The sequence below is a fragment of the Schistocerca americana genome, chromosome 3 (assembly GCF_021461395.2).
Source record: "Schistocerca americana isolate TAMUIC-IGC-003095 chromosome 3, iqSchAmer2.1, whole genome shotgun sequence".
Lineage (NCBI taxonomy): Eukaryota > Metazoa > Arthropoda > Insecta > Orthoptera > Acrididae > Schistocerca > Schistocerca americana.
Genome location: NC_060121.1, coordinates 459,785,724 through 459,799,835, shown reverse-complemented (window position 1 = coordinate 459,799,835; position 14,112 = coordinate 459,785,724). Strand labels below are relative to the sequence as shown.

The window sequence follows — 14,112 nt, the reverse complement described above, 5'->3', positions numbered from 1 at the left end:
AGAGCTTTTTCCTAGACAGAGAAGTTTACGCAACAGATTGTAAATGTTTTGCTGCAGCTACATGTGATTAAAATTACTTTGCACTTGACAGTTAAGCACACGTTGCCTGCTACCTCACTGCGCCAATTGTATCTCGTAGTATAGCAGATGAACCAACGAAGTTAAAATAAAGGGACATAGTGTTACCTAAACTGAGAACACGCAATGGCCAAGGGCATGCAGTGTGGTAGTCAACCATCTTGCGAAGACGAAAACAAGGGTTTCTCCATCAAAACCCTGTGTGAAACTTGCCCCCTCTACTTGAAGCCATTGAATTAACTGTCACATCTGAGTATGTACTTAGATATGACATACTTTCAACATCTACATATATATCCTGCAAATCACTGTGAAGTGCATAGCAGAGGATACATTTCATTGAAGCACTTATTAGCGTTTCTTCCCGTTTCATTCACATATGGAGTGCAAGAAAAAAGGTTGATTGTGAATGGCTCTGTGTGTGCTATAATTATTCTAATGTCATCTTCACGATCCCTATGTGAGCAATATGTAGGAAGTTGACGTATATTTCTAGAGCTATCATTTACAGCCAGTTTGTGAAACTTTGTTAGTAGATTTTGTCGGGATAGTTCATGTCCACACTCACGAGCCTGCCAGTTAAGTTTCTTCAGTATCTATGTGATACTCTCCCGGGGGTTAAACAAAATTGTGACCATTCGTGCTGGCCTTCTCTGTATACATTCAATGTCCCATGTTAGTCCTGTTTGGAACGGGTCCCGCACACTTAAGCAATACTCTAGAATGGGTCACACAAGTAATTTGTAAACAATGTCCTTTATAGACTGATTGCACTTCCCCACTATTCTGCCTATAAACTGAAGTCTACCACATACTCTATGCACAACTGAGCCTATGTGATCATTCCATTTCATATCTATTCAAAATGTTACACCCACATATTTGTATGGGTTGGCCAATTTCAACTGTGGCTCCTTGATATTACAGTCATAGGATACCACTTTTTTTTTTCATTTTGTGAAGTGCGCAATTTTACATTTCTGAACATTTGAAACAAGTCACCAATCTCTGCACCACTTTTAAATCTTATGAAGAACTGACTCAATATTTAGGCAGCTTCATTCAGACATTATTTCAGTGTAGATAATTGCATCATCTGCAAAAAGTCTAATTTTACTATTAGTCTTGTCCACTAGGTCATCAACATACAACTTGAAATGCAAGGTTTCCAACACACTTGTGGGGCACATCAGAAATTACTTTTATGTCTGATGATGACTCCCCATCAAAGATAACACGCTGTGTCCTCCCTACCAAAAAGTCCTTAATTCAATCACAAATTTCACGTTATACACCATGTGGTCAAACTTTTGACAATGAGTATAGGTGTGGTACCAAGTCAAACGCTTTTTGGAAACAAAGATGTACTGCATCTACCTGACTGCTTTGATACAAGACGTTCGGTATGTCATGTGAGAAAGTGAGAGTTGGGTTTTACATTATTTATGTTTTCGGAATCCATGCAAGTTTTATTGGAGGAAGTCATTCTGTTCGAAATATCTCATTATATCCTTAGAATATGTTCTAAGATTCTACAACAAATCAATATTGAACAGTAGTTTTGTGAATCACTTCTACTTTCATTCCTGTAGACATGTGTGATCAGTGCCTCCTTCCAATTATTGTGCACAGGTTTTTGTTCAAGGGATTTATGATCTAAGAGATATTACAGTTGGACAAGTGCCTAACTCAGCCACAAATTCAGTACAGAATCTGATAGGGATTCAATCAGGCTCTGGAGCTTTCTTCAATTTCAGATATTTCAATTGTTTCTAAACACAACTGACATTAATACTGATTTTAGTCATTTTGTCAGTGCTATTAGGATTACACCAGTGCAATTCTTCTGGGTTTTCCTTTATAAAGGATCATTTGAAAACAGGGTTAAGCATTTCAGCTTTTGCTTTGCTACCCTCAATTTCAGTTCCTGTCTCATTCGCTACAGACTGGACACTAGTTTGGTGCCACTAACAACTATAATTTACTTAGATTTTGCGAAAGATCATCTGACAATATTCTGCTATGCTAGTCACTGAAACCTCACACACTGTTCTCTTGACACCCAAACATTTTATTCACCATCTCTCTGTCTATAGACCTACCTATTACGTAATAATCTGTTTCTTTAGAAGTTTCTTTGCAGTGATTGTCTACCACAGAGGGTCCCCCTACATCTACATCTACATACAGACTCCGCAATCCACCACACGGTGCGTGGCAGAGGGTACCTCATACCACAACTAGCATCATCTCTCCCTGTTCCACTCCCAAACAGAACGAGGGAAAAATGACTGCCTATATGCCTCTGTACAAGCCCTAATCTCTCTTATCTTATCTTTGTGGTCTTTCCGCGAAATGTAAGTTCGGGGCAGTAAAATTGTACTGCAGTCAGCCTCAAATGCTGGTTCTCTAAATTTCCTCAGTAGCGATTCACGAAAAGAACGCCTCCTTTCCTCTAGAGACTCCCACCCGAGTTCCTGAAGCATTTCCGTAACACTCGCGTGATGATCAAACCTACCAGTAACAAATCTAGCAGCCCGCCTCTGAATTGCTTCTATGTCCTCCCTCAATTCGACCTGATAGGGATCCCAAACGCTCCAGCAGTACTCAAGAATAGGTCATATTAGTGTTTTGTAAGCGGTCTCCTTCACGGATGAACCACATCTTCCCAAAATTCTACCAATGAACCAAAGACGACTATCCGCCTTCCCCACAAGTGTCATTACATGCTTGTCCCATTTCATATCGCTCTGCAATGTTATGCCCAAATATTTAATCGACGTGACTGTGTAAAGCGCTACACTACTAATGGAGTATTCAAACATTACAGGATTCTTTTTCCTATTCATCTGCATTAATTACATTTACCTATATTTAGAGTTAGCTGCCATTCTTTACACCAATCACAAATCCTGTCCAAGTCATCTTGTATCCTCCTACAGTCACTCAACGACGACACCTTCCCGTACACCACAGCATCATCAGCAAACAGCCGCACATTGCTATCCACCCTATCCAAAAGATCATTTATGTAGATAGAAAACAACAGCGGACCTACCACACTTCCCTGGGGCACTCCAGATGATACCCTCACCTCCGATGAACGTTCACCATTGAGGACAACGTACTGGGTTATATTACTTAAGAAGTCCCCTCCCACTATGACCTGTTCTACTCGGTATGTATCTACCTAATGCATGGTCAACTATTCTTTTAAAACTGAGCGATCGTTCCTGTACATGCTTCTACCCTGTGCTGAAAGTTTCGAGTTCCTCACTGAGATACGACACTGGCACGTCAACACTCGTTTACGACTACTGATAATCAGAGAGCTCACAATATAACTTGTTGATACTGAATTTCATCCGTTAAGCACGGACTACATTGTGGCAAATTAGCCAATCACATTAACTATTAGCTGTAATAGTCAACAATAGAAATAGCTCAAGATCCTTCCAATCATTTCACTACCAAAATGAACAATTTTCTGTGTTTCAGCATTTAAATGGTGTGTTATTTAGGCAGAGAAACAAAAACAACAACAACGTAAGGAAATTGTGTTGAGCTCTGGGGCATTTAAGCATTCTCAAGAATATGAAAAACATTCACATTATCTAAAATAAAATGAGTTTCTCTCTCATACAATATTTTTTTCCATCTTCATAGAACATTTTGGTCATTTTAAATGCTATCTATTTCATTTTTCAATTTCACGTATTCTGAAATTCACATACCTGTCATAATCCAACTCACCAATACACTCACCAGTGCAAATGTATTCAATTATGGTATCTGCAAAAAGAAATGTAGGCAATGGAAGCAAACTTAAATGATGATTTTATTTATAACATAATATGTACTTTGTCTTTCAAAATCTTTATTTCACATTCATAAAGTTTAAACATAACCTAGTTTATTATACGTGTGTTAGTCACTTTGGAAGGTAATTAGTTTGGTATATTTACATCTATTTTTGATTTTGTGGGCAACGTCATTTTGCATTCTTACTCCATGAGCCATTCTAGATTATAATTATCTGTCTGCAATGGCATTTTAAAATAATACAAAATGATTGTCCAGTAGCATTTAATAAAGTCTTGTCTACGCATGTTCTCAAAACTCCAATTACCCATGAAATCAACAGACTTCTGAAAAGGAACATATTTGCCTTCAGTAATGCTACAACGTATTTTCTTCTGGTGTTTCTTGTTCACTTCATACACCATGTTCAACTTTCTTTCCAAATGAACAAAAGAGTCGGCAAGTGTTGGGTCAGGACTGAGGGATGAAATAACAAGAGTATCACAACTTGTTACAAATTTTTGAAGCCCACAAAGTATTACTTACTGAAGCAGTGGTTCCCAATCTCTGTTCTGTGTTCAATGATCCCTAATTATTCTGCATATATCCACCTCCCCACACACCCCTCCCCCACCACAACGATCTCTACTGCCATTACAAAAAAACACCACTATCTCTCTCTCTCACACACACACACAAACACACACACACACACACACACACACACACACACACACACACACACAAACTTAATTCCATCTACTTTCACTCCTTTGTAACAGTCTTGCACGTGATTAGCAGATAAGGTATGGTAAATTTACTAAGCAAAAGAGATCCACTGGAGAAAACGTTGGCAATCAATGCACTAGTTGGTTCATACTTAGTGTAAAACTTACACTCCTGGGAACTTGACAGTTCATTCATCCCATCATGTTTCACAGGTATGATGATTTCTTGTGATGGTTTCTGCAAAATACATCTCTGTTTCACAACCTGCAACATTGCAACATTTGCTGAATGTTGTGTGAATCAGGAATGATCAACAGCATGAGGATGCACAAGGTAATGAAAAGCACTGTATTCAAGATACATAATGTTTATCCACTGGACATGTGGCCTGTAATCGAAAAAGTGTCACAACGCTCTCTCCATTGGTAAGATTACAGGCTAGTCCCCCATTTAGATCTCCGAGAGGGGACTGCCAAGGCGGAGGTGACCATGAGAAAAAGACTGAATAATCAATGAAAGGGTAATATTTTTACGAACTGGGGCATGGTTCTGTCACAGGTTTAAATGTGACAGGAAAGCTAGAAAATCTGAGAACAGAAATGCTACAGCTCAATATACATGTAGTGGGAGGCACTGATGTGAAATGGAAAGAACACAAGTATTTCTGGTCAGACAAACATAGGATAATAACAGCAGCAGAGGAAAAAGATATAAGGGGACAGGATTTGTTATGAATAGGAAGGTAGAGCAAAGATTGGGCTACTGCGAACTGTTCAGTGATCAGGACTGTTCTCACCAGATTCACCAGCAAACCAATGCCGATGATGATTGATCAGTTATAAATGTGAATGATGCAAGCAGCAGATGAAGAGACAGATAAAGTATACGAGGATACTGAATGGATAATTCAGTAAGTAAATTGAAACTAAGAAGGAATAGAAGGAAAGATTACAGGAGAATACGTGCTTGGAACTAGGAATGACAGAAAAGAAAGACTAATTGAGCTCTGGAATAAATTTCAGATGGTAACAGCCAAATACTCTGTTCAAGAATCACAAGAGGTGGTGGTATACTTGGAGAAGACAAGGTGAGGTTCCCACTGGATTACATCATGATGAGACAGAGATTCCAAAATCAGATATTGGATTGTAATGTGTACCAAGGTGCAGATACAGACTCGGATCACAATTTAATAATGATGAGTTTAAGAGAATCGTCTGAAAGAATCAACTTAGGAGAAAGTAGAATACTGAAGTACTGAGGAATGACAAGACATGTTTGAAGTTCACAAAGGCTATAGAAACTGCAATAGGAACACCGGAGTAGGCAGTTCAGTTGGAGAGTGGACATCTTTGAAACAGGCAATCAGGTATGTTCGGCAGACAAACATAGGTACCTGGAAGGTAGCTGTGAAGAAACCTTGTGTATCAGATGAAATACTTCCAACTGATCAGCAGAAAAAGTAAATACAAAAATGTTCAGGGAGATACAGGAATACAGCAACATAAATCCCTTCGGAATGAAATATGAGGGCTATCCAGAAAGTAACAGACGTGTTTATCTATTGTGGCGATACATAGGGCTACAGCCACCATTTGTTGTCATAATGTTCCTACACTTATTGCGCATCCATGGTGGTAGTGTGTGATTTGTGTCTTGCCTACTCTGCTTTCTGTGACGTGCACTGCAATAGCAATCTCCACCACTTGTGAAGTGTGTTCTTCAATTACATTTTTGTTGGCAAAAAACCGCAAATCAATTGAAATCTACTGTGATATTTGTGAGATGTATGAAAAAGGAGTAATAAGTGAAAGCCAAGTGAGCCAGTGGTGCAATGATTTTAAAAGTGGCCATACCAATGTTTACAATGAGGACTGCAGTGGTAGGCCTAGCCTTGTAACTGAGGAATTGGTGATGAAAATCAAGGACAACATTTAGGAAAATCGTATTCTCATGATTACAGAACTTTTGCAGCATTCTCCTCAATTTTCACAGAGGTTGGTGCATGAAACTGTGATGAAGATTCTTGTTAGCACAAATTTTCTGCCAGATGGGTTCCCAAAATCATCACGGAAGGCCACTGACCTTCCTTGAACATTATGAGAAAAATGGTAACAAAGTTACTGATTATAGTGGGGCAAGACCTGGGTGAAGCATGTCAACTGTGAAACAAAAAAGGCACTCAATGGAATGGGGACACACAAATTCACCAAAGAAACCAAGGAAGCGTTCGCAAATACTGCTAACAAGAAAGATCATGGCTATTGTGTTTTGGGACTCTAAAGGAGTGATTCTCATTCATACCCTTGAACATACATCGAAAAAGTTAAGACGAGCAATACAAAACAAGCGTTGGAGAAAACTTAGTGCGAAATAAAGACATGGCACACTACAAAGCACTTTATATACTGAAACCTAACTGTGTGCCGGTATAAATCCCATGGTATGATAAGTGCCTCAACCTGAATGACGATTATGTAGAAAAATAGCTATAGAGTATACCTCTAAATGTATAAAATAAAATTTGGTTTTTCCATAGTGTTAATTTTTTTATTTCAAAATGTCTGTTACTTTGTGGATGGCCCCAACAAATAGCAAATTCAGGGCAGCCAAGGCGACATGGCTGCAGGAAAGGTGTGAAGAAATTGGAAGAAAATGATAGTTCGGAGCCCTGAGTCAGCAACAGAAAAGTCAGAATAACTTTTGGTGAAATTAAGAGCAAGGGTGGTAACATTAACAGTGCAATGGGAACCACTATTACAAGCAGACGAGAGAGCAGATAGGTGGAAAGAATGCAATGAAGGCCTCCACGAGGGGGAGGACTTGTCTGATACTTGACAGAAGAAGAAACAGAAGTTGACAGGGAAGAGATGGAGATCCAGCATTAGAATCAGAATTTAAAACAGCTCTGGAAGACTTGAGAACAAATAAAGCAGAAGGAACAGATGTCATTCCATCAGAATTTCTAAAATCACTGGGGAACTGGCAACCAAATTACTATTCAAATTGGTGTGTAAAAGCTATCAGACCAGCAACATACCATCAAACTTTTGGAAAAATATCCACAAAATTCCGAAGATAGCAGGGACAGGTAAGTGCAAAAATTAGCACACAATCAGCTTAACAGCCCATGCATCCAATAATGAAACCTCTAATATCAAAACTAGCCACAGCACTGAAGGCTTGTTTTTCAACATGGATGAAAAGCCTCCACAGACAAAACAATGATTGGCGCAAATGTTTTTCTTCCATAGTTACATCCTTAATGCTTTAATATGAGGATCACTTCTGAAGTTCTGCTCATGGTAAGACAGAATTGAAGAAAATAATTTATTTTACAAAAAATCTTCGTAGGCCTTCATTCTTGCTTATGCGGCTTCCCAACATTTTGGCAACTTCTGTATTCTGGATAGGGCACCTTCATTGTTGAGCTACCTGATTACCTGGGTCACCTAACTGTAAGCTTCATCAATTGTATCAAAACATTTTCCATGGAGTTGCTGCTTCGATCTGGGTAGCAAATCAAATCTGTTGAGCTCATATCAGGACAGTATGGTGTGTTGGGAAGTATTTCCCATCCATATTCGTCGACTGTTTCTCTCACTGATAGAGCTATATGCGGTCTTGCATTGTTACACAAAATGAGGACACCAGCTGCAAGAATGTCAGACCTTCTTTGACGAATTTTTGGGTGCAGAATACTCTGCAGAAACAGCTTGTAGTATGTGGCTATCAAGGACATCCCCTGGGGCATTCCATTTGTAGTTATGACTCCATTTATGTCATGCGTAAAGACCATCACTTCCACCTTTAATCACTGATGGTGGTATTTTTACGGTTGTGGTGAGTCAGAAATTTCTTTCTTTTATTTTACAATATCAGGCATTTCACATAAACAACTGACGCGGACTTTGGAGACTGTGTTGGAACTCTTATAGCAGTGCAAGCAGTTTCAACAGTTAATATTAGTATTTTATAAAACTGCAATGTCCGAAGATCTTCCCATGTTAGGCCGAAATATTTATGCAGGAATCCTTATTCTGACCACTCTTGCTTTCGTTGCTGCGATTTCCACTTTGATGTGTTTCTCGTTCTCTTTCTTGCATTTCAAAAAATGTGTGTGAAATCTTATGGGACTTAACTGCTAAAGTCATCAGTCCCTATGATTACACACTACTTAACCTAAATTATACTAAGGACAAACACACACACCCATGCCCGAGGGAGGGCTCGAACCTCCGCTGGGACCAGCAGCACAGTCCATGATTGCAGTGCCTTAGACAACTCGGCTAATCCCAAGCGGCTTTCTTGCATTTTATCTGGGTGTTTCATTTATTGATGTTTTCATTACGTAGCAAATGGAGTGGAACACTATTTTTCAGTTCACCATTCAGAATAATATACACATTACATTACACAATAATGACAAAATACAAGCACACAGGAAATAGAATTTTCTATGTGCCAATTACAATAAAAAGCCTGTGTATACAAAAGGCAGTGCAAAAGACTTGTGTTGCCAACATAAAAATAAAATATTAAGGCTTCAAAGAGCAACGTACAAGGAATTCTTTTGCCTACTGATATGGTCATATTGTTGCAGAAACTAGCAACCCAAGATTCAAGACAGAAATGTTAACACATTAAGATTGTTGCTCATTCCTTGACAAGGCCAGTTATGAATTCAGTGCCTGATAGTCTTGGCCCATTCTGTTGCATGAACATGAATTCAGTGCTCTGCATCATGAAGAGACAGCTGATTTTGATGCATATTCCTGTTTCACATTATAATAATGTACTTCTACTTTAAATCAGTAATACTAACTCATTTTTTGTAAATTTTGTGACTTGGCCAGTTTTGATACTAGGTGCGTCATATACAGAAGAATGGAAAGAAAACTGAGGATCAGTTAGATGATGATCAGTTTGGCTTTAGAAAAGGTGAAGGGATCAGAGAGCAGTACTCACATTGGACTTGGAAGCAAGATTGAAGAAAATCAAGACATGCTCACAGCAATCATTGACCTAGAAAAAGTGTTCAGCAATGAAAATGGTGCAATGCATTAAAAAATCTAAGAACAACATGGGCAAGTTATTACGAAAAACAGGTAATACACAAAACGTACAAGAACCAAGAGGGAATGATAATGGAAGACAACAAATGAAGTGCTCCGATTAAAAAGGGTGTACGACAGGGCATGCATAGTACTGGGGAGGGGGGGGGGGGGGGGGGGGGGGGGGGGGGAAATGTTACTAACACACAATTTTTTTTACGTGTCTGCTACATTACAAAATGGTATTCTGGTGGGAACAGGTTAAAATAAATTTTATTTTTCTGGTAAACACAGCATCCAGCACGTAGTCTGTAGACTTGTGCCTTGTAAATATTAATTGGCAAGAATCACATAATGGTGTCAAATCAAATGTTAGTCTCATTTAAAGACAATTTCTTGCAGCACTAGAATCAAACATTTGAATTTAAAGTCAGAATTGGCTTTTCCATGTTAACTACAAAAATGTTTGAACATACATCATATCAACACATGCTCGGTACAGACTATGAATAATTTAATTAATTGTACCTTATTTAACAAATATATTAACATTAATTAAAGTTACTAATTAATCAATGATGACAGGCGAAATACCCTCAGACGTCAAGAAGAATATAGTAATTCCAATCCCAAAGAAAGCAGGTGTTGACAGATGTGAAAACTACCGAACTATCAGTTTAATAAGTCACAGCTACAAAATACTAACACGAATTCTTTACAGACGAATGGAAAAACTGGTAGAAGCCGACCTCAGGGAAGATCAGTTTGGATTCCGTAGAAATGTTGGAACACTTGAGGCAATACTGACCTTACGATTTATCTTGGAAGAAAGATTAAGGAAACGCAAACCTACGTTTCTAGCATTTGTAGACTTAGAGAAAGCTTTTGACAATGTTGACTGGAATACTCTCTTTCAAATTCTGAAGTTGGCAGGGGTAAAATACAGGAAGTGAAAGGCTATTTACAATTTGTACAGAAACCAGATGGCAGTTATAAGAGTTGAGGGGCATGAAAGGGAAGCAGTGGTTGGGAAGGGAGTGAGACAGGGTTGTAGCCTGTCCCCGATGTTATTCAATCTATATACTGAGCAAGCAGTAAAGGAAACAAAAGAAAAATTCGGAGTAGGTATTAAAGTCCATAGAGAAGAAATAAAAACTTTGAGGTTCGCCGATGACATTGTAATTCTGTCAGAGACAGCAAAGGACTTGGAAGAGCAGTTGAACGGAATGGACAGTGTCTTGAAAGGAGGATATAAGATGAACATCAACAAAAGCAAAATGAGGATCACAGTGGTATGTAGTTGAATTAAGTCAGGTGATGCTGAGGGAATTAGATTAGGAAATGAGACACTTAAAGTAGTAAAGGAGTTTTGCTATTTGGGTAGCAAAATAACTGATGATGGTCCAAGTAGAGAGGATATAAAATGTAGACTGTCAATGGCAAGGAAAGCGTTTCTGAAGAAGAGAAATTTGTTAACAGTGAGTATAGATTTGAGTGTCAGGAAGTCGTTTCTGAAAGTATTTGTATGGAGTGTAGCCATGTATGGAAGTGAAACATGGACGATAAATAGTTTGGACAAGAAGAGAATAGAACCTTTCGAAATGTGTGTTACAGAAGAATGTAGAAGATTAGATGTGTAGATCACATAACTAATGAGGAAGAATTGAATAGAATTGGGGAGAAGAGAAGTTTGTGGCACAACTTGACAAGAAGAAAGGACCGGTTGGTAGGACATGTTCTGAGGCATCAAGGGATCACAAATTTAGCATTGGAGGGCAGCGTGGAGGGTAAAAATCGTAGAGGGAGACCAAGAGATGAATACACTAAACAGATTCAGAAGGTACTGGGAGATGAAGAAGCTTGCACAGGATAGAGTAGCGCAGAGAGCTGCATCAAACCAGTCTCAGGACTGAAGACCACAACAACAACACGATGATGTTACTATTTACAATGAATTGTTTCAGTGCTTTACAATCAGAAACTTTCTATTACCTTCAACAAGTATTGATATAACAGCACGGTCTTTTGCAATATAATCTACGAGGCTTTTAGCATCTCTTCATTTGATAACCTGTATGTTCAAGTGGTAGTTGTGGGGTATAAATTACAAAGTATGAAATTTTTTGAAAGAGTTAATTTATCTGGTCTTCTTGGGTACGAAAAACAAGGTGCTGGTGCATAAGGAAGCATAAATAAAAGGTTCACTTCATCTTCTTTCTAATCTCTTGGCAGCACAAAACCCATCAATCATTTGAAGTCATAAGAACAAGCAATAAATCCTGTAATCTGTTCAAATGGCACGCAGTCTTCAACTGGATCAACATTAATTTTATGAACATCAGAGTCTTTAAAACAAGAAATAACTTTTGCTTCAACTTTGGCTTTGCTTAAAGGAATGAATTCTTGATACTTCTGAGCTCCTGTGACTGCTACACTTCATAAACTTGAACAGGATTTAACATTTTGCTACCAATAGGATTTTGCAAACTAGCTTTGCCTGTAAGCTTTTTTATTGTGTCGCCAGCACCATCAAGCACTCTCTTTCCATGTGAAGCAGCATAAAAATCCCATTTTACCTCAATTCTTTCAAAATCGTCAACATGATCATGTAAGTTAGACAAGTTTTTTAGATTTTTATATTATGCAGCTGAGCCATCACTGGAGTAATAAATTTTGTTCAAATTAGAAAGAAAATCAAATTTCACGAACTCTAATAAGTTATTTTTGGAACACATATAAGAATGATGTATTGCGAGCCAAACTATCTCAGATAAAAAAAAAGGCAGATTGTTGTTTTGCAGCACAGTCATGTCATTTTAGATGTGTTCACTGTGTACAAAAATCTTCCACAAATCTCTTTGTTGATTTGGTTACAGTTCAAAGTTTTTTGAGGTGGCATTGTGCATGTTGCTCCAGTTACTGGACAGCGAGAGTTTCAATGTATGTTACGGGTTCCAGGAATTTGTGACTGCATAGATGGAGAATTTTACGGATGGACAGAAGGTATACAAGGAGGTTTGAGCCTGATTGATATGGTATTGCAGAACTATATTGACGAGGGCTAAGGATTAGCAGAATCTGAACAGATGGAGGTCATTGTGAAATAAAGGGTGGAAGTCGAAGATGGGTAATTTGATGGAGCCATTTGGGAGCTTTCATGAGCAAAGCACCAACGCAGGAACAGTGCGTGGGATTGGGTTCTGGCTAAAGTGAGAGTGAGGAAAAACTACACCAGCTGTCATACTCATCCACCTACAAACCCTGCCACAGCAACCCAATTCCAGAGACCCAGTAGGACCTCCAGCCCACAACCTCTCCCTGGAGTCCACCTCTCTCCTCGCCCCTACCACTCCCTGCACTCCTACCTTCTACATGCTTTCTAAAGTCCGTAAAGCCAACCACCCAGGATGCCTCATTGTAGCCGATTACTGTGCCCCCACTGAGAGAATTGCTGTTCTCGTAGATTAACAGCTTCTGCATATTACCCACTACCTACCCTCCTACACAAAGATACCAACCATTTCCTCCATTAACACTCCATAGTTCCTGTTCCTTTAACACACGGTGCTCTGCTCGTCACTATTGATGCCACCGCCCTTTAAACTAACATTTCAAATTCCCATGACGTAATTGCTATAGAACACTACCTTTACCAACACTTGACATATTCTAAACAACAAACTCCTTGACCATGACCAGCTATACTTCTCCTTTGAAGGCATTACCTACAAACAAATGTGGGGTACAGCTATTGGCACCATCCCTAGCCAATCAATTCTTCGGCCACCTAGAGGAATCCTCCTAAACACCCAGAATCCCAAATCCCTCATCTGGTTCAGATTCACTGATGACATTGTCGTGATCTGGATCAAGAGTGAGGACACACTATCTACATTCCTCCAGAACCTCAAACAATTTCTCTGACATTCCCTTCACCTGGTCCTATTCAACCCATCAAACCATCTTCCTCGATGTTGACATCCAACTCAAAGATGGCTGTATTAATACCTCTGTCTATAGCAAACCTATCAACAAAAAGCAATACCTCCACTTAGACAGCTGCCATCCATTCCATACCACCAAGTTCCTTCCATACAGCCTAGCCATCCATGGCCGTCGCATCTGTAGGACGAGTGGTCCCTCTCGAAATATACCGAGGGTCTCACTGAAGCCTTCAGAGACCGTAATTACTCTCCAAACCTTGTACAAACACAGATTTGCCATGCCTTACCTTTCTAGTTACCCAACACCTCCCAAAGTCTGGTGAGACCAGCCACGGAGGAATTTTCCTCTTGTGACTCAGTACCACCCAAGACTGGAGCAACTGAATTACATTCTCCGTCAGGGTTTCGACTTCTCTTGTTGCGCCCTGAAATGAGAAATGTCGTACCCACTACCTTTCCCATCCCTCCCACAGAGAGATTCTGCCGCCCACCACAACTACACAGTA

The 14,112-nt window shown here is 39.3% G+C and overlaps 1 protein-coding gene across 30 annotated transcripts in view; it reads right to left on the bottom strand.

The window, feature by feature from the left end:
* The window catches only part of LOC124607201 (oocyte zinc finger protein XlCOF6.1-like), a 69,962-nt gene that overhangs the window by 15,283 nt on the left and 40,567 nt on the right, over positions 1 to 14,112 (bottom strand). For 7 of the 30 annotated variants that reach the window (XM_047139432.1, XM_047139434.1, XM_047139435.1 and 4 more), the window contains one exon: positions 4,776 to 4,872. The exons of 7 other annotated variants lie outside the window; for them this stretch is intronic. In XM_047139432.1, the coding sequence (XP_046995388.1) occupies positions 4,776 to 4,799 (24 nt within the window). In that variant the 5' untranslated portion in view covers positions 4,800 to 4,872. Of the gene's footprint in view, positions 1 to 3,812; positions 3,871 to 4,775; positions 4,873 to 9,576; positions 9,634 to 14,112 lie in introns of those variants that run through there. 16 more of the 30 variants (XM_047139454.1, XM_047139455.1, XM_047139441.1 and 13 more) reach the window with 7 other exon arrangements.